This window comes from Erythrolamprus reginae, chromosome 1 (genome assembly GCF_031021105.1).
Source record: "Erythrolamprus reginae isolate rEryReg1 chromosome 1, rEryReg1.hap1, whole genome shotgun sequence".
Taxonomy (NCBI): domain Eukaryota; kingdom Metazoa; phylum Chordata; class Lepidosauria; order Squamata; family Dipsadidae; genus Erythrolamprus; species Erythrolamprus reginae.
Genome location: NC_091950.1, coordinates 397,071,318 through 397,092,573, shown reverse-complemented (window position 1 = coordinate 397,092,573; position 21,256 = coordinate 397,071,318). Strand labels below are relative to the sequence as shown.

Sequence of the window (21,256 nt, the reverse complement as noted above, 5' to 3'; positions counted from 1 at the left end):
CCGACTCGCGAGGGAGGGCACGCACCTGACATGGTATTCCTTTCCGAGCAATTGAGAAATGGTCTGAGACTAAGGGGCCTAGAAGCACTGCCTTTGTCATGGTCAGACCATTTTCTACTATGGCTTGACTTCCTGGCTCCAATCCTTCCCCGCAGGGAGGCGGAACCAATGAAGATGTTCCGCCCCAGACGCCTGATGGACCCAGAGGGCTTTCAGACAATGCTTGGGGTTATTCCAGAGGCACTCATCCACAGTTCGGCGGAGTCTCTTGCGGAGGCCTGGAATACGGCTGCTGCGGAGGCTCTTGACCGGATTGCGCCTTTGCGACCTCTCCGTGGCGCTAGACCCCGTAGAGCCCCATGGTTCAACGAGGAGCTCCGGGAGTTGAAACGCCAAAAGAGACGTCTAGAGAAGTGATGGAGGAAGAGTAGGTCTGAATCTGATCGAACACTTGTAAGAGCTTTTATTAAGACTTACAAAGTGGCGCTCAAGGCGGCAAGATGCGCGTACCATGCCGCCTTGATTGCATCAGCGGAATCCCGCCCGGCTGCTCTGTTTAGGGTGACCCGCTCCCTTCTTAATCAGGGGGGAGTTGGGGAGTCCTTGCAGAGTAGTGCTGAGGAGTTTAACACATTTTTCGCTGATAAAGTCGCTCAGATCCGGGCCGACCTCGACTCCAATTGTAAAACAGAGTCGACTGACAATGAGTCAGTCGAGGTGACTGGGGCACGTACTTGTCCACCTGTCTGGGAAGAGTTTGATCTGGTGACACCTGATGAAGTGGACAAGGCCATTGGAGCTGTGAGTTCCGCCACCTGTCTACTGGATCCATGTCCCTCCTGGTTGGTCTCGGCCAGCAGGGAGGTGACACGGAGCTGGGCCCAGGAGATTACCAACGCTTCCTTGGGGAGGGGAGTCTTTTCAACACTCTATAAAGAAGCGCTCGTGCGCCCCCTCCTCAAGAAGCCTTCCCTGGACCCAGCCGTACTTAATAACTATCATCCAGTCTCCAACTTTCCCTTTATGGGGAAGGTTGTCGAGAAGGTGGTGGCACTCCAGCTCCAGCGGTCCTTGGAAGAAGCCGATTATCTAGGTCCCCGACAGTCGGGTTTCAGGCCCGGTTACAGCACGGAAACCGCTTTGGTCGCGCTGATGGATGATCTCTGGCGGGCCCGGGACAGGGGTTTATCCTCTGTCCTGGTGCTCCTCGATCTCTCAGCGGCTTTCGATACCATCGACCATGGTATCCTTCTGCACCGGTTGGAGGGGTTGGGGGTGGGAGGCACTGTTCTCCAGTGGTTCTCCTCCTACCTCTTTGGCCAGTCGCAGTCGGTGTTAGTGGGGGGTCAGAGGTCGGCTCCGAGGTCTCTCCCTTGTGGGGTGCCTCAGGGGTCGGTCCTCTACCCCTTGCTATTTAACATCTACATGAAACCGCTGGGTGAGATCATCCAAGGACATGGGGTGAGGTATCATCAATATGCCGATGACACCCAGCTTTACATCTCCACCCCATGCCCAGTCAACGAAGCAGTGGAAGTGATGTGCCGGTGCCTGGAGGCTGTTGGGGCCTGGATGGGTATCAACAGACTCAAACTCAACCCGGATAAGACGGAGTGGCTGTGGGTTCTGCCTCCCAAGGACAATCCCATCTGTCCATCCATTACCCTGGGGGGGGAATTATTGACCCCCTCAGAGAGGGTCCGCAACTTGGGCATCCTCCTCGATCCACAGCTCACATTAGAAAACCACCTCTCAGCTGTGGCGAGGGGGGTGTTTGCCCAGGTTCGCCTGGTGCACCAGTTGCGGCCCTATCTGGACCGGGACTCATTGCTCACAGTCACTCATGCCCTCATCACCTCGAGGTTCGACTACTGTAATGCTCTCTACATGGGGCTACCTTTGAAAAGTGTTCGGAAACTTCAGATCGTGCAGAATGCAGCTGCGAGAGCAGTCATGGGCTTACCTAGGTATGCCCATGTTTCACCATCACTCCGCAGTCTGCATTGGCTGCCGATCAATTTCCGGTCACAATTCAAAGTGTTGGTTATGACCTTTAAAGCCCTTCATGGCATCGGACCAGAATATCTCCGAGACCGCCTCCTGCCGCACGAATCCCAGCGACCGATTAGGTCCCACAGAGTGGGCCTTCTCCGGGTCCCATCAACTAAACAATGTCGGTTGGCGGGTCCCAGGGGAAAAGCCTTCTCTGTGGCGGCACCGGCTCTCTGGAACCAACTCACCCCGGAGATTAGAACTGCCCCTACTCTTCCTGCCTTCCGTAAACTCCTTAAGACCCACCTTTGCCGTCAGGCATGGGGAAATTAAACATCTCCCCTGGGCACGTTTAATTTATACATGGTATGCTTGTGTGTGTGTCTGTTAGTATATGGGGTTTTTTAAAAATCTTTAAATATTTTAATTAATTGGATTATTATGATTGTTTCACTTGTTGTGAGCCGCCCCGAGTCTTCGGAGAGGGGCGGCATACAAATCCAAATAATAAATAAAATAAATAAATAAATAAGTTACAGAAACAGTTTAAGGTGTGGTGAAAACAACAAAACAAAAAATATCTATTGTAGCTTCATTCTCCTGGGGCCATTAAGCAATAGCTCTCTGCTCCGGCCACTAGTATATATCAGTGATGACTGTGTGTGGTTTTATTGGGTTTTAATCTTTCTATCTATTCTTATTTTATGTATTAGGGCATTCTAATTTTTGTAATGTTTTACCGTTGTAAACTGCCCTGAGTCCACTATTATAAATCCAATAAATGAATGAATGAGTGAGTGAGTGAGAGAGTGAGTGAGTGAGTGAGTGAGTGAATTCATACATACATACATACATACATACATACATACATACATACATACATACTTGTCTTGGTCATGGGCAAAGAGAGCAAGTGGTATTGTGTGCATCATGACACTATCATGGAAATACTGTAATAGAAAATATCTATTCGCATTATTTTGGGTCATTGTACAATAACTTCAGATGCCTCTATAAAGCCGGTCACTGAATTTCTCATTTTTTGATTTTGTACTGTTGTGGGAAAATGGCCATTTAACTAAAGAAATAGAACAAATTTTCACAACAGAACAATACATTCAGCTATAAACTAACTAAAAGGTCTGGGTTCACAAAACATGCTAAATCACCAAAGAATTTATGAAAGTATACGCTGTCTATGCTGCCATTAGGACTTAAAACGACTTGGTTAAGCGTGTTATTTGAAGCTAGTTTTTATGTGTAAATAATCGCGGTACCCTGGAAAAGCCATCTATCTCCAATTACTTCTTCTTTTAAAAGAAGTACTGTATGTAATTGGAGATGGGTGGCTTTTTTATGGTATCAATTGGATTGATGTTAAGTGCTGACTCCTCTGAAATGTCTCATCTGCCAGTGGGGTGAATAGACAGAAGACATATGGCATATTAGCATCATCAACTTGATGATGTTAATATGCCATTTTAGAAGGCTTTAGAAGAAAAAGGATTTCAGAACTCTAATAATCGGCGATTACAGATGAGGCCATGATGATGGCAATCTTCATATCCTGTTCATGAATTCTTTCCCTTCATCTCAGACTACCAACTTTACATTTGCTCAGTTGGGAATTGAATGCATTCCCAATGTATTGGCTGTACAGTGTTCCCTCGATTTTCGCGGGGGTTGCATTCCGAGACCGCCCGCGAAAGTCGAATTTCCGCGAAGTAGAGATGCGGAAGTAAATACACTATTTTTGGCTATGAACAGTATCACAAGCCTTCCCTTAACACTTTAAAACCCTAAAGTGCAATTTCTCATTCCCTTGCAACCATTTAGATTATTACTCACCATGTTTATTTATTAAAGTTTATTTTAAAAAATATTTATTAAAGGCGGACGAAAGTTTGGCGATGACGTATGACGTCATCGGGCGGGAAAAACCGTGGTATAGGGAAAAAAACAGCAAAGTATTTTTTAATTAATATTTTTGAAAAACTGTGGTATAGCTGTTTCGCAAAGTTCGAAATCGAACAAAGTTCGAAATCGAGGGGCCACTGTATTTGTATAACATGGTTGTTTTGAATCCACAGAACAGTAGCTAAATTCACGCAGTCAGGGTTAATGCTCATTCAATAGCAACGGGCTTGAAATGCTGAGATTAGACAATTTAGAACTATGCCGCCTTCGGTCTAACTTAAGCGTAGTACACAAAATTATCTGCTACAGTGTCCTTCCTACCTGTCAACGACTACTTCAGCTTCAACTGCAATAATACACAAGCGCACAATAGATACCTTTAAGGTAAACCACTCCAAACTTGATTGCAGAAAATACAACTTCAGCAACAGAGTGATCAATGCCTGGAATGTGCTACCTGACTCTGTGGTTACTTCCCTAAACCTCCATATAACTTTAGACTAACTACTGTTGACCTCACCCCATTCCTATGAGGTCTGTAAGGGGCATGTATAAGCCTACTGTTGTAGGCTTATGCCTACTGTTCCTGCCCTAATGTTCCCTTTTATTTGCATCCTTATCCTGTATTCATACCCATGTTTATATTTACACCTGTTATCTTATATATACTGTGGAACCTCGGTTAGTGAATACAATCCATTCCAGAAAGCTGATTCCAATTCGAAATGTTCACTATACGAGATAATTTTCCCCGAAAAAATAAAGGAATTAGAAATAATTGGTCCCCAGCCCCTGTTGACTCACTAATATATAAGTGTTACAGGTTATATAGATATGGTTTTTTTAATGAGAACAGTTATAATACAGTACATAAAGAATTAAATAAACATAAAAACATTGAAGAAATCAAACTTGGAAATAATTTCCTTTTTCAATTCAATTTTTGGCCGCTGCCTTTTCACTATGGGTACACTGCTACTATAGCTCTCAATCTTCTTTGGAGCCGTGATTGAGGGCTACAGGTATATTATTAAAATAAAGCACTAAAATCACTAAAAAAGAAGGAAGCAGCATGATAAAGATAATGACCGACCGAATGTAACTGTGTCTCAAGCTTGGTTTGAGATGCAGGGACATTGGTGGTGACATCAGCTGTTCACAAGCCGAAATTTTATTCACTAACCGGTGCAAATTTTTAGCACAATTTTGATCACTAACTGAATTGTTCACTAACCCAGGTGTTCACTAACTGAGGTTCCACTGTATTTGACAAATAAATAAATGATTATTGAGTGAAATGAAGTGGCTAAAAACACACTCTGGTGAGGGGAGAATGGCTTTTATACTTTTGAGATATGAAACCCAATCCAAACTGTAGACATTTCCCCTTGAATGAAAAGTAATAAGCCGACAACAATATCCTGTTACTGTAGTTGGGTTAAATGCTAAGCTGTCCTCAAAGTTCTCTCGTGACATTGATTGGGGCAGTTGCACATTTAAACCCCTCAAAGGCTCAGGCATCCGCTATAGACTTCAAGGACAAAAAAAATAAATCTGAAAAGTGATTTGCTATGTTATGGTGCAGGTTCTGACCTTTCAAATTTTTGCCTTGACCTCGGATGTAAATATATAAGTCACAGGGATTGTACATTTCATCTCTTGTTCCTCCTTCCTGCCTAGCAGATGGCCAAGCACAAAGTAATTTAATAAGTTTAAACACATTGCAGTAATGCTTCATTGTAAACTCATCTTAAATTAATTTTAATTTATAATAATTAATAATAATAATAATAATTTATTGGATTTGTATGCCGCCCCTTTCCGTAGACTCGGGGCGGCTAACAACAATAATAAAAACAACATGTACAATCCAATAATAAAAAAACAACTAAAACCCCTATTATAAAACCAAACATACACACAAACACACCATGCATAACTTGTAATGGCCATGGGGGAAGGGCTATCTCAACTCCCCCATGCCTGGCGGTATAAATGAGTCTTGAGTAGTTTACGAAAGACAGGGAGGGTGGGGGCAGTTCTAATCTCCAGGGGGAGTTGGTTCCAGAGGGCCGGGGCCACCACAGAGAAGGCTCTTCCCCTGGGGCCCGCCAAACGACATTGTTTAGTCGACGGGACCTGGAGAAGGCCAACTCTGTGGGACCTTATCGGTCGCTGGGATTCGTGCGGTAGCAGGCGGTTCCGGAGGTAATCTGGTCCAATGCCATTTATAATCCACCCAACTCCTTTCGAATTCTTATTAATCTTAGGAGTTTAACGATAAAGGAACAATAGCATTGTGGGTCATTCAATGTGGGAATTGGTTAGTGGGTTAACCAAGAAGCATATTTTATTTTGCCTTTTGTGCTTCTTGCTTTTATATTTAGTGCACGGGTGTCCAACCTTGAAAACTTTAAGCCAGGAAGACTTCAACTCCCAGAATTCCCCAGCCAGCAAAAGTTGGGAGTTGAAGTCCTCCAGGCAAAGCTGAAGTTGATGTGCTCCAGGCTTAAAATTGCTAACGTTGGAGTAGGGGTGAGTTCTAACTTATCTCACTGCCAGTTTGCTTCCTTCCACGCTGCATGGGTGTATGGGCATGTGCTTTATGTGAATGCCCATGTGAAAGTGCAGCGCTTAAAAAACAGCTTCTGCACATGTTGAATTGATTTGGGGGTGTAACTAGCCAGCCACTGCTACCAGGAAATTCCTGCTACCAGTCTATAGAACTGGTCCAAACTGGCAGCAATCCATCTCTGGGCTGGAGACACCTGATTTAGTATTTAATGTTTTTAATATTTTAATATTTATGATTTTAACTGTAAGCCATCCAGAGTCACTTTTCAGACTAACATGAGCAATTTAATAAAGAAATAAAATGAAATAAAATTTCCCATTAAATACCCATTGAAATCATGGCCTGTTAAATGCTGCTCCTTAGCACACCATGTTTTAATTTGTTTTGGACCGAAATACATCAATCCTTTCTAACTAACCCTTGAAATACTTTTCTTGATTTTGACTTGCACAATCTCCCAAAGACTGCACAACCCAACAGAAAGCACCTTCGCACTACTACTTAAGAATAGTGATGGGCGAACCCAATGATGTTCGGGTTCGGCAAGTTCCGATGAACTTTATGCAAAATTCAGCCGAACCCGAACTGAACCCGAACCCGAATGGGGAATCCCGCCAAGAGATTCCGGGGGCGGAGCTTTGATGTCACGTATACCGGCAGGTTGCTAAGGACGCCATGGTGATCACTTCCTGGATTCCATGGAATCCAGGAAGTGATCACCTTGGCGTCTTTAGCAACCTGCTGGTGATGTCAAAGCTCCGAACGCCGAACGCAACCCCGAACTTTGCCCAAAGTTTCAAAAAATTTCGGGTTCGGGTTCCGCATACCAAACACCGCAAAATTCGGTACGGACCCGAATTGTGCAGGTTCAGTTCACCCATCACTACTTAAGAATATTTCCTTTTTTAATCTGTTGGGGCGGGGGATTTGGATCAGAGCAAAACAAATGACAAATATTTTATGCTGGACTGAGGTTTTTGCACTGTATCAACTGATCTGTTTTGCTCCCACAGGCGGTGGTGCTGGAGCCAAGCCTGGGAAAATCCCTGGTAGGTCAGCAGTTGCTCCAAGATACTTCAGCTCAAATAAGGATGAGTGCTTTGAATTTTAATAACACGTTAATTAGCTAGGAGAGCAAGTTGGCTATGAAAACTGAAGGCATAACGTTGGGTTCATCTTTTGCTCTCTGACTTATAGGATTAGAGGGCTAATCACAGTGGAGTCTAGATGAACAACGTTTTGTCTTTCATTTAAAACATTACTTCCACTCCAGGTCCAGCTGGGAAACTTTTCAAACAAACAGAAGAACCTAATATCGTTATAAAAAATAGCAGAATACCAGCAGTGGTTTGGTATAAATAGCAATAGCATTTAGACTTACATACCGCTTCATAGTGCTTTTACAGCCCTCTCTAAGCGGTTTACAGAATCAACATATTTCCCCTGACAATCTGGGTCTTCATTTTATCCACCTCAGAAGGATGGAAGGCTGAGTCAACCTTGAGCCGGTGGTGAGATTTGAACTGCTGAACTACAGCTAGCAGTTAGCTGAAGTAGCCTGCGGTGCTGCACTCTAACCATTGTGCCAGCCCGCAATAAAACAACAATACATTTAGTTTAGGGTTAGGCTTAGGGTCATCTTGACTTACCCATTTTTTCTACCTTTGGGGGTTTGTTTGGCAGCCGCCCAGAGTCCTTTGGGAATAAAATTACAAATTTTATTAATAAATAATAAATAAATAATAAGCAGGGGTTTTTTCATCAAAAATAGTCAAACGACCCCCTTGATTAGTATGAACTGACTTATATTTGGTTAAAAAGATGGTCTCAACTCAGTTTTGTGGGTCGGTGTTGATTTGATGTGTTTCATTTTTGCGAAATTCCAAAGTAGCATAAACACTGAGAATTCTGGAAATTGTAGTCCCTGCACAAACTTTGATTGGCATAAATGGTCGTGCCTTGCTCTCTTACTGAGAAATAGAGGAACTAGCTGATGGATAAAAAATGCCTATTGAGACTAAACCTATTTAGGACTTGCTCGGAAGCTTTATAATTCTGTGTATAGCAGATAAACAAAAATAAAAGCATTCAAGAAAGGAGGCTAAAATCAATTCAGCATGGGTTTTTTGACTTGGTAAAAAATAGTTGACCTAGTGACTTTGAAACTCACCTAGTTAAAATTCTTGCCCAGAGATTTTTAACTCGCGAAGCCCCTTAGCATTTCAGAAGAAGTTTTCCACGAAGTTTTCTTCTGGGATGTTATTTCAGCTTCCCAAGGCAATGTCCCAAATTAGCAGGTGGTTCTCAATCCAAGTAAAGTATGAACCAAACCAAGACTGATATTGCTTAGCTTCTAAGATCAGTTTTGTGCTGCCATCTGCTGAGACCATTAAATTGACTTGATGAACGAGTGAGAGAATTCTTCTAGCTAAGGCATTGGAACTAAATAGAATGTCCCAGTCGGAGAAAGTCATGGAAGGAAGAATGTCAGCATCTTTCCTCTATGTTTGACAGGTGTTGGAATTCCAGGAGTCTTCCCTGGAGGCGTGCTACCTGGCACAGGTGAGTTTGGCCTGCTTAAAGCTTATCCCTCCCTACTTTCGGTAACATGAAGTGCAAATGTAGCACATGTCAACAAACAAACAAAAAATACTCAATCTGAGTATTGTATTGGCAGCTCTGTGTTAGCAACAACTTCGGAAGAAAAGGATTTAGGGATAGTGACTTCTGACAGTCTCAAAATGGGTGAACAGTGCAGTCAGGCGGTAGGGAAAGCTAGTAGGATGCTTGGCTGCATAACTAGAGCTGTAACAAGCAGGAAGAGGGTGATTGTGATCCCGCTGTATAGAGTGCTGGTGAGACCACATTTGGAATACTGTGTTCAGTTCTGGAGACCTCACCTACAAAAAGATATTGACAAAATTGAACGGGTCCAAAAATGGGCTACAAGAATGGTGGAAGGTCTTAAGCATAAAACGTATCAGGAAAGACTTCATGAACTCAATCTGTACAGAAGAAAAAGGGAGGACATTATCAAAACATTTAAATATGTTAAAGGGTTAACACTTCCAGGAGGGAAGTGTTTTTAATAGGAAAGTGAACACAAGAACAAGGGGACACAATCTGAAGTTAGTTGGGAGAAAGATCAAAAGCAACATGAGAAAATATTATTTTACTGAAAGAGTAGTACAAACTTCCAGCAGATGTGGTAGATAAATCCACAGTAACTGAATTTAAACATGCCTGGGATAAACATATATCCATCCTAAGATAAAATACAGAAAATAGTATAAGGGCAGACTAGATGGACCATGAGGTCTTTTTCTGCCGTCAGACTTCTATGTTTCTATGGCTCACTTGTAATTTAATGTGTGAGACAATGGGATTCAAATTTCCTGACAGAACAATTAAATGGAATGACTTACCTCCAGAAGTTGCAAATGCTCCAACAAAGGAGGTTTTTAAGAAAGATTGGACAGGCATTTCTCTGAATTGGTACAGGGCAGGGATGGCAAACCTATGGCACTCATGCCAGAGGTAGCACACAGAGCCATATCTGAGGGCACGCGAGGCATTGTCCTATTTTAGCTCCAGTGCGCATGCATGCACTGGCCAGCTGATTTTTGCCCTTCTTTTCAGCCATTTTGGCTCCCCAAGGGCTTCAGGAAGTCTTGCGATGGTGAAAAACAGCCCAACAAGCCAATCGGAAGTTCATTTCCGAACTTCCGGTAGGCCCATTTGGCCATTTTTCACTCTCCCCAGGCTTTAGGAGGCTTTCGGGCCTACCGGAAGTCCTGTGGCTTCAGTGAGGCATGCGTACATGCACGGGAGGGCCAGCAGGGGGAGCTGTATGCAGTGAAGGGCTACCAAAATTTTTACTACCACACTGTTGCCTTGGCTTATGCAGGATGCCCTGCATTTTCTTTCAACAACTTTCAGGGCAAATTAGATGCTCTGGGGTGGAGCTCCATTTTTACTACCCCACTGCGTTCCCCTCCCTTCCGGGCAGCAGCCCACCCCTGGTGGTATGCATGAGCAGGGGGCAGCATGGGGGTTGTGCGCAAACGTGGAGGAGAGAGGGCATTGCATTATGGGTGTGGACACACACACACACACACACACACACACACACATGCTATCACACATGTGTGCACCTTTTTGATACCCAACCCAAAAAAGCTTTGCCGTCACTTGTAGATAGTCTCCTGCTTGACAGGGGGTTGGACTAGAACAGTGATTTTCAACCTTTTTTGAGCTGTGGCACATTTTTTACATTTACAAAATCCTGGGGCACACCACCAACCAAAATGACACCCTAAGACACTCTTCTCTTTTTTTCCAACCCTGTCTCCTCCCCCCACCTCTGTGTGTGTGAGTATATACACACTCTTGAACCATTTCAAAAAACAGGTGAGGGTTGGGGGGGGTTCTCTCTCATTCTTTGGGTGCTTTTTATCATATGCTTTAAATCAAGAGTCACTTCTCTCTCTCCTTTGTTTCTCTCTCTTTCCTCTCATTCTCTGTCTCAATCATTTTCTCATTTCTCTTTTTTCCTTCCCATCCTCTCATTTCTCTGTCTCTCTCCCTTCCTCTCCTTTTCTCTCTCTCTCTCTCTCTCTGTTGCTTTCTTTCTCTGTTGCTTTCTTTTGTCTCTCTTTCGCTCTCTTGCTTTCTTTCTCTCACTCTTGCTTTCTCCTTTCTTTTCTTTCTCTCTCTTGCTTTCTCTCTCTCTCACTCTCTTTCTCTCTCTCTTGCTTTCTTTCTCTCTCTCTCTTTCTCTCTCTCTCTCTCACTCTCTCTCTCTCAGCAAAAAGTTGTGAGACCAGAACCTGAGCTTCCTTCTTCGCGGCACACCTTACCATGTCTCGCGGCACACTAGTGTGCCACGGCACACTGGTTGAAAAACACTGGACTAGAAGACCTCCAAGGTCCCTTCCAACTCTGCTATTTTGTTATTCTGTTAAACTAAAACCTTGAAGCTGCTGTTTCTGTAAATGACAGGAATCCGCTATCCTGGAGTAGGAGTCTTGCCAGGAGTGCCATCTGGAACAGGTGTCAAACAGAAAGTCCCAGGTAAGTGGCATCTCCTCCACCCAAAATGCTATTGTTTATAGCAAGGTTTTGTTGGGATCTTATAATTCACTGGTTCTCAAACATTTTTGGTCTCAGGGCCCCTTTACGGCCTTAAAATTGATTGAGGACTCCAAAGAGCTTTGGTTTATGTGGATTGTATCTCTTGATGTTCACCGTATTGGAAAATAAATGGGAAGAGTTGTAAAATATTTATTCATTTAACTTGATACTAGGTTCCCTAGACCAGTGTTTCCCAACCTTGGTAACTTGAAGAGATCTGGACTTCAACTCCCAGAATTCCCCAGCCAGCGAATGCTGGCTGGGGAATTCTGGGAGTTGAAGTCCAGATCTCTTCAAGTTGCCATGGTTGGGAAACACTGCCCTAGACTATACTTTAAGAACTGCCCTTCTAATTCACACTGTGATCTACTTAACCTCTGTGTATGTGTTTGTGTGTGTGCATGGATGTGTGTGCCTCAATGTATGTGTATGTGCATAGATGCATATGTGAGAGTGCAAAATAATACCTGAAATACCTGCCCTCTCAGAGTGGGACTTCTCCGGGTCCCGTCAACAAAACAATGTCGTTTGGCGGGCCCCAGGGGAAGAGCCTTCTCTGTGGCGGCCCCGGCCCTCTGGAACCAACTCCCCCCGGAGATTAGAATTGCCCCCACCCTCCTCGCCTTTCGTAAGCTCCTTAAAACCCACCTCTGCCGTCAGGCATGGGGGAACTGAGATATTCTTTCCCCCTAGGCCTTTACAATTTATGCATGGTATGTTTGTTTGTATGTATGTTTGGTTTTACAAATAAGGGTTTTAATGTTTTAGTATTGGATTTACATGCTGTTTTGTACTACTGTTGTTAGCCGCCCCGAGTCTATGGAGAGGGGCGGCATACAAATCCAATAAATAATAATAATAATAATAATAATAATAATAATAATAATAATAATTGATATCTGAAAAGAACTTGAAGCTCAGGATACCTTATTAACCAAAAACAATCACATTACAATAACAAAATCACTAAAAAGCCATTAAATCCTTGCTTTTCTGGCAGTCCTGGGACTAGGAATGATTGAGTGTATGCATGACATTTTGGGTTATTTATGTATTTTAATGCTGTTTGCTATTTTTATTGTTGCTGTATTTTATACTGTTTTTATTTATTGTGATTATTGCGAGCTGCCCAGAGTCCTCTGGAGTTGGGTGGCATATAAATATCACGAAATAAATAAATAAATTACAGCTAATCCTTACTTATTGACACCGCCAATAAGCCTTATGACCCTACTGAATGAGTAGTATTTACGACTGGTCATCATACTTACCGCCAATCAGCCTTATGACCCTACTGAATGAGTAGTATTTACGACTGGTCATCATACTTACCTTGGCTGTAGACCCAGCTTGCAGTTATGATGTTGCAACACCCCACAATCTCTGATTGCAATTTGCAACCTTCTTTGTTGCCCCCCCCCCACTAGCAAAATCAACAAGGAAGGCGACACAAGGTCACAAGTGGCAACCACACAATGTCCTTGTTTAATGATCACATTGCTTAGTGACAGAAATTCCTTCCCAAGTGCCATTGTTAGCCCAAGATTACAGTACCTGTATATGTAGAATCACTGGTCCTCAAAATACGGCCCGCTGACACCATTTATCTGGCCCGCGGGTGACTGACAGGAGCACAGGATGCGACCCCGGTGTTGGAGTTGGGGCAGGGAGCGGCAAGGAAAGTGCGGGGATGTCTTGCACCAGCGAAGGTTTGTGCCTGCGCGCGAGAGCTCCCCGTTCCACTGCCAGCCCACCATGCGCCAAGAAAACCTTGTATAGCCAATCAGATGTTAACAAAATAAAAACAAAACATAAACATATGTGAATTTTAGACTTCTTCCCCCCTCTAAATAGTACATTCCCATTTTGTTTTTTACTTTAAAATAAGGTATGTGCAGTGTGCATAGGGATTTGTTCATGTGGTTTTTTTATAGTCCGGCCCTCCAACAATCATAGGGACAGTGAACTGGCCCCCCTATGTAAAAGGTTTGGGGACCCCTGTGTAGAATGAATAGAAAAATATCATGTATCTTAAAATCCTTTATCACTCAGATAGGTTTTGAAATATCCTACGCTCTAGCTACAGTACTAGGCGTGGGAGAGGTTTCTTCCTTTTCTCTTGGAATATTCATACTGCTAAGTTCCTATCAGAAACAATTTCTAACTTGCTTTCCCCATCTCTTCTTTCAGGAGCTGGAGCTGGAGCCTTTGCTGGAATCCCTGGTAGGTTGCATGCCTAAATAATAATAATAATAATAATAATAATAATAATAATGATGATGATGATGATGATGATGATGATGATAATGATAATGATAATAATAAAAATATAATAATAATAATAATAATAATAATAATAATAATAATAATAATAATCCGACTTCAGACTGACCGAATTCTGAAGCATAACACACCAGACATTGTGATCGTGGAGAAAAAGAAAGTATGGATCATCAACATCGCAATCCCAGGAGACAGCAGAATTGAGGAGAAGCAGCTAGAGAAATTAGTGAAATACGAAGACCTAAAAATTGAGCTGCAACGACTCTGGCATAAGCCAGTGAAAGTAGTCCCAGTGGTACTTGGCACGCTGGGCGTAGTACCAAAGGATCTCAGCGGACATTTGAAAACCATCGGAATTGACAAAATCTCCATCTGTCAATTGCAAAAGGCTGCTCTACTGGGATCGGCAAACATAATTTGTCACTACATCACACAGTCCTAGGTGCTTGGGAAGCGCCCAACTGGTGATGAAATATGAAATCCAGCATAGTGATCTCGTTTGCTGTGTTGTACTGACATAATAATAATAATAATAATAATAATAATAATAATAATAATAATAATAACAACAACAACAACAACAATAATCCCTGCATTTGTGCATGTACCACACATATCACCTGCTTCCAGGGTAGGTGAAAAAGAGACTGATCTATTCCAGTTACTGCTACAAAGTGCAGTTGGACAATCTACTAGGTCAGGGGTAGCAAAGTTGGCTGTTCTATGACTTGTGGACTTCAACTCCCAGAATTCCTGAGCTAACATGATAGGCTCTGGAATTCTGGGAGTTGAAGTCCGCAAGTCCTAGAAGAGCCAACTTTGCCTGCCCCTGTCAGTTTGTCATTGTCAGTTTGTGACTTTTCCCTTCTCAGCCCTCTTCTTGATGTTACAGGACTTGGAGGAATTGGCGGTGGACAGCAACCAGGCCTACCTCTGGGTTACCCCATCAAGGCACCAAAACTCCCAGGTGATTCTTAATCCAGAATATAACACATTGCTTTACCTGTCCCTGAAGCATTTGTGCAAATAACTTGTATATACACTGATTATATTAGAAAAAAATATCTCTCCCACTCCCTCCTTCCCTTTTTCTCTCTTAACATAACATTGCAAACCAAAAATAAAGTTTGTTGTGTCCAACAATTGTGACTTGTAAATTATAGGTTTGGCCTAGCATACTAAGCAACTCTTAAAATGTGTGTACAGTACTTCAACTTCTAGAATCCTCCAGCCAGCCATGACTGACTGTGGAATGCTGGGATTTGAAGTCCATGTCTTTAGAATTGGAAGGTTGAGAAACACTCCTAGCAGTCCACATATAAACTATATTCTATCCTAATTGGACCAATGGTCTGTCTCAGTAACTCCCAGCTTTCTATGTGTGTTGTATCTCATGATTCTTGACAATATTCTAGATTTAGTTTTTACTAATGGGAATTGGGTTTCAGAGGTCAAGGTGGGAGAAAATTTAGGTTGCAGTGACCATCTATGTTTGTGGTTTGATGTAAAAACTGATTGTGAGCAATCCTATACAGCAACCAAAGTATTGGATTTCAGAAAAACAAATTTTAATGTAATGGGGGAATATTTAAATAATGAATTAAAGGGGAGAGATAAAATGGCAGAAGCGAGCACCCAGTGGTCTGTATTTAAAAAGGCCATCTTAAAAGCCACAAGACTTTATGTAAAGCAAATAACTAAAGGTAAAAGGAAGAAGAAACTGCTATGGTTTAGCAATGATGTAAGGGCTATAGTCAATGAAAAAAAAGGCTGCCTATAGGAGGTATAAAGAGTCTGGAAGTATAGCTGATAGAGAGGTGTATAAAATGAGACAGAAGGAGGTGAAACAGATAATATATGCTGCTAAAGCCTCAAAAGAGGAAGAAATTGCAAAATCTGTAAAGAAGGGGGATGAAACCTTCTTCAGATATATTAGTGATAGGAAGAAGAAAAACTGCAGCATCACAAAACTTAGTACCGGGAATAATACATGCATTGATGGGAATAAGGAGATCGCTGACCATTTCAATAGCTACTTCTGTTCAGTTTTCTCAAAGGACACCTTACAATATAATACTATAGATGGATATAGCATTGCTTCCAGCTGTACGGATTCAGCTCCAGTGATCTTAGAAGCCGATGTCTTAGAAGAACTTGAACGATTAAAGATAAATAAGGCAATGGGTCCAGATGGCATCCACCCCAGAGTTCTTAAAGAACTCAGATCTGTCATTGCTACCCCCCTGACTGATTTGTTTAACCAATCCCTGTTAACAGGAGATGTTCCTGAGGTTTGGAGAATGGCCAGTGTTGTGCCTATCCACAAGAAGGGCAGTAGAGAAGAAGCTGGTAACTACAGGCCAGTTAGCTTGACATCAGTTATAGTTAAAATGATGGAGACTCTACTCAAAAAGAGGATAAATCAGCACCTAAAAAACAATAACTTATTGGACCCAAATCAGCATGGCTTTACTGAAGGCAAATCATGTCAGACTAATCTCATTGATTTCTTTGACTATGTCACAAAGGTGTTGGATCAAGGTGGTGCCATGGATATTGCCTATCTGGACTTCAGCAAAGCCTTTGATACGGTTCCACATAAAGAGCTGATAGATAAATTAGTGAAGATTGGACTTAATCCCTGGATAGTTCAGTGGATTTCAAGCTGGCTGAAGCGTAGACATCAGAGAGTTATTGTTAATGGCGAGTATTCTGAGCAGAGTCAGGTTATAAGCGGTGTGCCACAAGGGTCTGTTCTGGGTCCTATTCTTTTTAATATGTTTGTGAATGACATAGGGGAAGGTTTGGTAGGGAAGGTTTGCCTATTTGCCGATGACTCTAAAGTGTGCAATAGGGTTGATATTCCTGGAGCGGTCTGTAATATGGTAAATGATTTAGCTTTACTAGATAAATGGTCAAAGCAATGGAAACTGCAGTTTAATGTTTCCAAATGTAAAATAATGCACTTGGGGAAAATGAATCCTCAATCTGAGTATTGCACTGGCAGTTCTGTGTTAGCAAAAACTTCAGAAGAGAAGGATTTAGGGGTAGTGATTTCTGACAGTCTCAAAATGGGTGAGCAGTGTGGTCGGGCGGTAGGAAAAGCAAGTAGGATGCTTGGCTGCATAGCTAGAGGTATAACAAGCAGGAAGAGGGAGATTGCGATCCCCTTATATAGAGCGCTGGTGAGACCACATTTGGAGTACTGTGTTCAGTTCTGGAGACCTCACCTACAAAAAGATATTGACAAAATTGAACGGGTCCAAAGACGGGCTACATGGTGTGCGCTAGCCGAAGGCCGAAACGAAGGCCGTTTCGCTCTCTGGAAGCTTCAGGAAGTGCAAAAAATAGCCAAACGGTTCAGAAAACGGATTTCCATTTTCTGTTGTGCTGTTTTTCACACTCCGGGGCTTCAGGAAGCTTCCCTGAAGGGTCCAGAGGGCCAAAAATAGCACAATGGTCAAACAGGAAGTCTATCTTTTCCAAACTTCCGGTTTGCCAGTTTTTCACCATCCCAGACTTCAGTGAGGCCTGTGACCACCCACGGGGATGGGAGTGGGATTCTGCGCATGTGCAGAGCCAGTGTGAGTGTATTTGTGTGCATGTCGGGGGGAATAGATGTGGGCACAACACACACCCTTTCAGCATGCAAACCAAAAAAGGTTCACCATCACTGCTATAGTCTAATCAAACGGTTCTCTTTTCAGGTAGTTATTATGGCAAGCCTTATGGTGCTGGCAAGATGACTTTCGGTGAGTCCTCTTAACATGGCTTCCTTTCTATAAATCCTTCGCTCGGTGGTTGTGCAGCCCGAGGCTTGATAGAAATAGGCACAGCTTGAGACCTTAAATCAACTAAATGATCAAGTGGATTCCAGATGGCACAAATCTGTGTGTGTGTATGTTAATATAGGGGTTTTTCTTAAATTTATAATATTTTAATTAAATTGGATTATGTATTGGATTGTCTTTTCACTTGTTGTGAGCCGCCCCGAGTTTTCGGAGAGGGGCGGCATACAAATCCAAATAATAAATAAATAAATAAATAAATAAATAAATAAATAAATAAATAAATAAATAAATAAATAAATAAATAAATAAATAAATAAATAAATAAATAAATAAATAAATAAATAAATAAATAAATAAATAAATAAATAAATAAATAAATCTGTCTTGTGTGTCAATTGTGCCCTTTTCTGGACCAGGATAGTCACTCACACTTTACTGCAACACACTCTATCCATAAAGTCCATCCAAGAAGTTACAACTGGTCTGGAATGCATCGATGCATACTGTGTTGAGTGTCCCTGGTTTCATTGATATTACACCCCTGTTGCAGGATATGTACTGGTGCCTAGTTTTTTTCAGGGTGCAGTTAAAGGGGCTGGTTATTATTTTTAGAGCCCTACATGGTATGGGATGAGGTTATTTGCAGAAGTGTCTTTCTCTGAAGATATGTGTCCATCCCACCAGAACTGATGCGGAGGGGGAACTCCATTTCTCTTGCACTAAACATTGCCATTTTATGGGACCTAGGAAGTGTGTGTTTTCCATTGCAATCTCTGCCTTAAGAACTGATGGGTCCCCAGCCTTTCAGAGAGCATTAAAACCTAATTCTTCCCCCCAGAAAGGGGTCAAGTTTGGACAACAATGTGGGTGCATTTTTTCTGTTTCGGCTTTTATTACCATTAATTTTTTATTTGTTTTATATATTGTTTTATTCGTTGTAAGCCTCTCGGAACTGTTTTATAGAGTAGGGCAGCTATGCTACCATTTTAAATAAGGGATTAATGACGGATCAGGTGAGCCAACCATTTCAATGGAAGGTTTGTGAAGCTTGGCGCCTGAGAATGTGAGCAAGTCTCCCCTACTGATTTCTGTCATTTGGTTTGAATCTAGTTCTAAGTCATCGTGGCTTTGATTGCAATTGTGGTTTTGGATAGGAGGCAGAATTGAATGTCATTTTCAAATCTTCTGAACCAGTTGCCAATTGATAGAATGACAAGTGTAAGAATGGAGTGAAATCGGATCTAGTTCCCTAATTAGATGTAGAACAGTCTTTCCCGATCCCATACATTCCAGCTGATTTGGGATTTTGATTGTAGAAGTCTAATTTACTGTACTGTATATGGAAAGCGCTGGTTTGGAGAAGCTTGTAAATAGGAGGAATTAAGAGCATTGAAGTCCCCAGTCATGCAAATTCTTTGGTCTTCTAATTTATTAATCTGCTCATAGATTTTTTTTTTTTATAGAATTCTTTTTGGTTTATATATGGAGCATATATAACTGAGCCCAAAATTATGTGGCTAAGAAAAACATTTGCTAAGTGAGTTTGCCCCATTTTACAACTTTTCTTGCCACCATTGTTACGCGACTCATTGCATCTGTTAAGTGAGTAACACGGTTGTTAAGTAAAACTAGATTTCCCTCCTCAACACTGCTTGACAGAAGGTCACGTGATCTGGGATCACATGACTCTGGGAAATGGCAACTGTCAAAAATATGAACTGCTTGCCACGTATCTGGATTTTGATCACGTGACCCCGGGGATATTGCCAACAGCCGTGCGTGTGGAACAACAGTCGCCCGTCACTCTTTCCAGTGCTGTTGTCACTTTGAACAGGCACTAAAGCCGAGGACTATGACTGTATGGGGGAGGTGTTTTTACCAAGAAGAACACCAATAACTTTTTCCCCTTCAAGTTTCTTTATATTTTGTATTAGGCAAAAATATTAATACCTATTCTCATGCAGATTCTACTTTCTTTTGTGGTTTCAGGTGGGGCAGGTGGGGCCTATGCTGGAGGACTTGGAGGGAAACCTGGCTATCCGACGGGTACAGGTAAATGTCTTCGTGTGTTTGGCTGAAGGTCAGACCAGAGCAGGGGTCCCCAAACTTAGCCACTTTAAAACTTTTGGATTTGAACTCCCAGAATTCTCCAGCCAGCATAGCTGGCTGAGGAATTCTGGGAGTTGAAGTCCACAAGTCTTAAAGTTGCCAAATTTGAAAATCTCTAGCCTAGAGCAATGATGGCGAACCTTTTTTTCCTCAGATGCCGAAAGCGCGTGCACGTGTGCTATCACACTCGCAACGGTGCCCACCAGCGTTCCCCGTGAGCAAGCAAGCGCCCCAAAATACCCCCCCGCGCACCCTTTTTCACGGGCGCGCGCTCCCCATCCCCCTGCCAGCGCCGGCAGTAGAAGGGAAGGGAGCCGCAGCCACCCCTGCCTCCCCACGGTTTCAGCAGTGCCCCCCGCCCGCCTGATCCGCCCCCTCTGCTCCTCCACCGCCTCCTGCCTTTGGGCGCGGCTCCTCCCGCACCAGGAACGCACGCCCTGCCCGTCTCACAGTCCCTTTGCCGAAGGCACTTTCGTCCCGGGCTCTCAGCAAGGGGGTTGTAGGAGAGGCAGGGCAGGCGTTCTCACAGCGGAGGCCGGCGAAGGTGATATTCAATGTTGGGGGCGCGCAGGCGGTTGCGCGCACTCCCTATCCCCCTGCCAGCCCGCTCAGAACATTCAAAATAAGAAAAACCTTCACCGGCGAAGGGGGGGGGAGAAAATCAGGACATTTCTGAAAAGACACGGGACAAATTATGAAAAAGCGTGACTGTCCTGCAGAAAGCGGGACATATGGTCACCTTATAGTAGGTGCATTTTTCACCTTTCCCAGGCTCCAGAGGCTTCCCTAGATGCTAGGGAGAATAAAAATGTCCTTCTCCGCCTACCCGGAGGCCCTCTGGAAGCAAAAACTCCCTCTCAGAGCCTCCGAATGAGCCGAAAATCAGCTGGCTGGAGCACACATGCCGCTGGAGCTAAGCTATGCCTCCATGTGCCACTTGTGGCACGCGTGCCAGAGGTTCGCCATCACTAGATTGGAGTGTCAGAAAAGCCTTTCCTGTCTTCCTGTCTTGCATCTCAAGGCAAATCTGGCACGGTGGCATAGTCAGAGAATGCCAGGGGGTTGGGAAGCCTGCTGGCCCTTCAGATTTTCCTTAAAAAAAAAAAAGTTTTTATTTACAAGTATACAATAAATACATAAAAGACAATAATAACAGTTGACAGTTGAAAACTAATACAACACATCATGAATATGAACGATATATCTGAATATAAAAATACAACAATCAGTAAACATATAGACTTACAAAGAAAGGATAGAGAGAGAGTAGAGAAAAGAAAAAGAAAAAAAAACAAAAACGAAGGAGAAGAGAGAAAAAGAAAGGAAGAAAAGGGTGGGCGAGTGTACAGTGGAGCTGTGTTAAGAATATGAACTAGTTTTAAATTTAGTAGCTCATTACCTTACATCAAAATTAGTAGTATGGATAGGTAGAAGCAAGCATTGAATTAATCACGGT

General features: G+C 42.9%; 1 protein-coding gene across 29 annotated transcripts in view; it reads left to right on the top strand.

The window, feature by feature from the left end:
• ELN (elastin) overlaps nt 1-21,256 on the top strand; it is a 174,894-nt gene that overhangs the window by 94,614 nt on the left and 59,024 nt on the right. For all 29 annotated transcript variants that reach the window (XR_011557580.1, XR_011557578.1, XR_011557579.1 and 26 more), the window contains exons 7-13: nt 7,498-7,533; nt 8,999-9,046; nt 11,486-11,557; nt 13,808-13,840; nt 14,793-14,867; nt 17,608-17,652; nt 19,681-19,743. Coding sequence is in view for 26 of the 29 variants with exons in the window: in XM_070735086.1 (XP_070591187.1) it covers nt 7,498-7,533; nt 8,999-9,046; nt 11,486-11,557; nt 13,808-13,840; nt 14,793-14,867; nt 17,608-17,652; nt 19,681-19,743 (372 nt within the window). In the remaining 3 variants the exon portion in view is untranslated. The remainder of the gene's footprint in view (nt 1-7,497; nt 7,534-8,998; nt 9,047-11,485; nt 11,558-13,807; nt 13,841-14,792; nt 14,868-17,607; nt 17,653-19,680; nt 19,744-21,256) is intronic.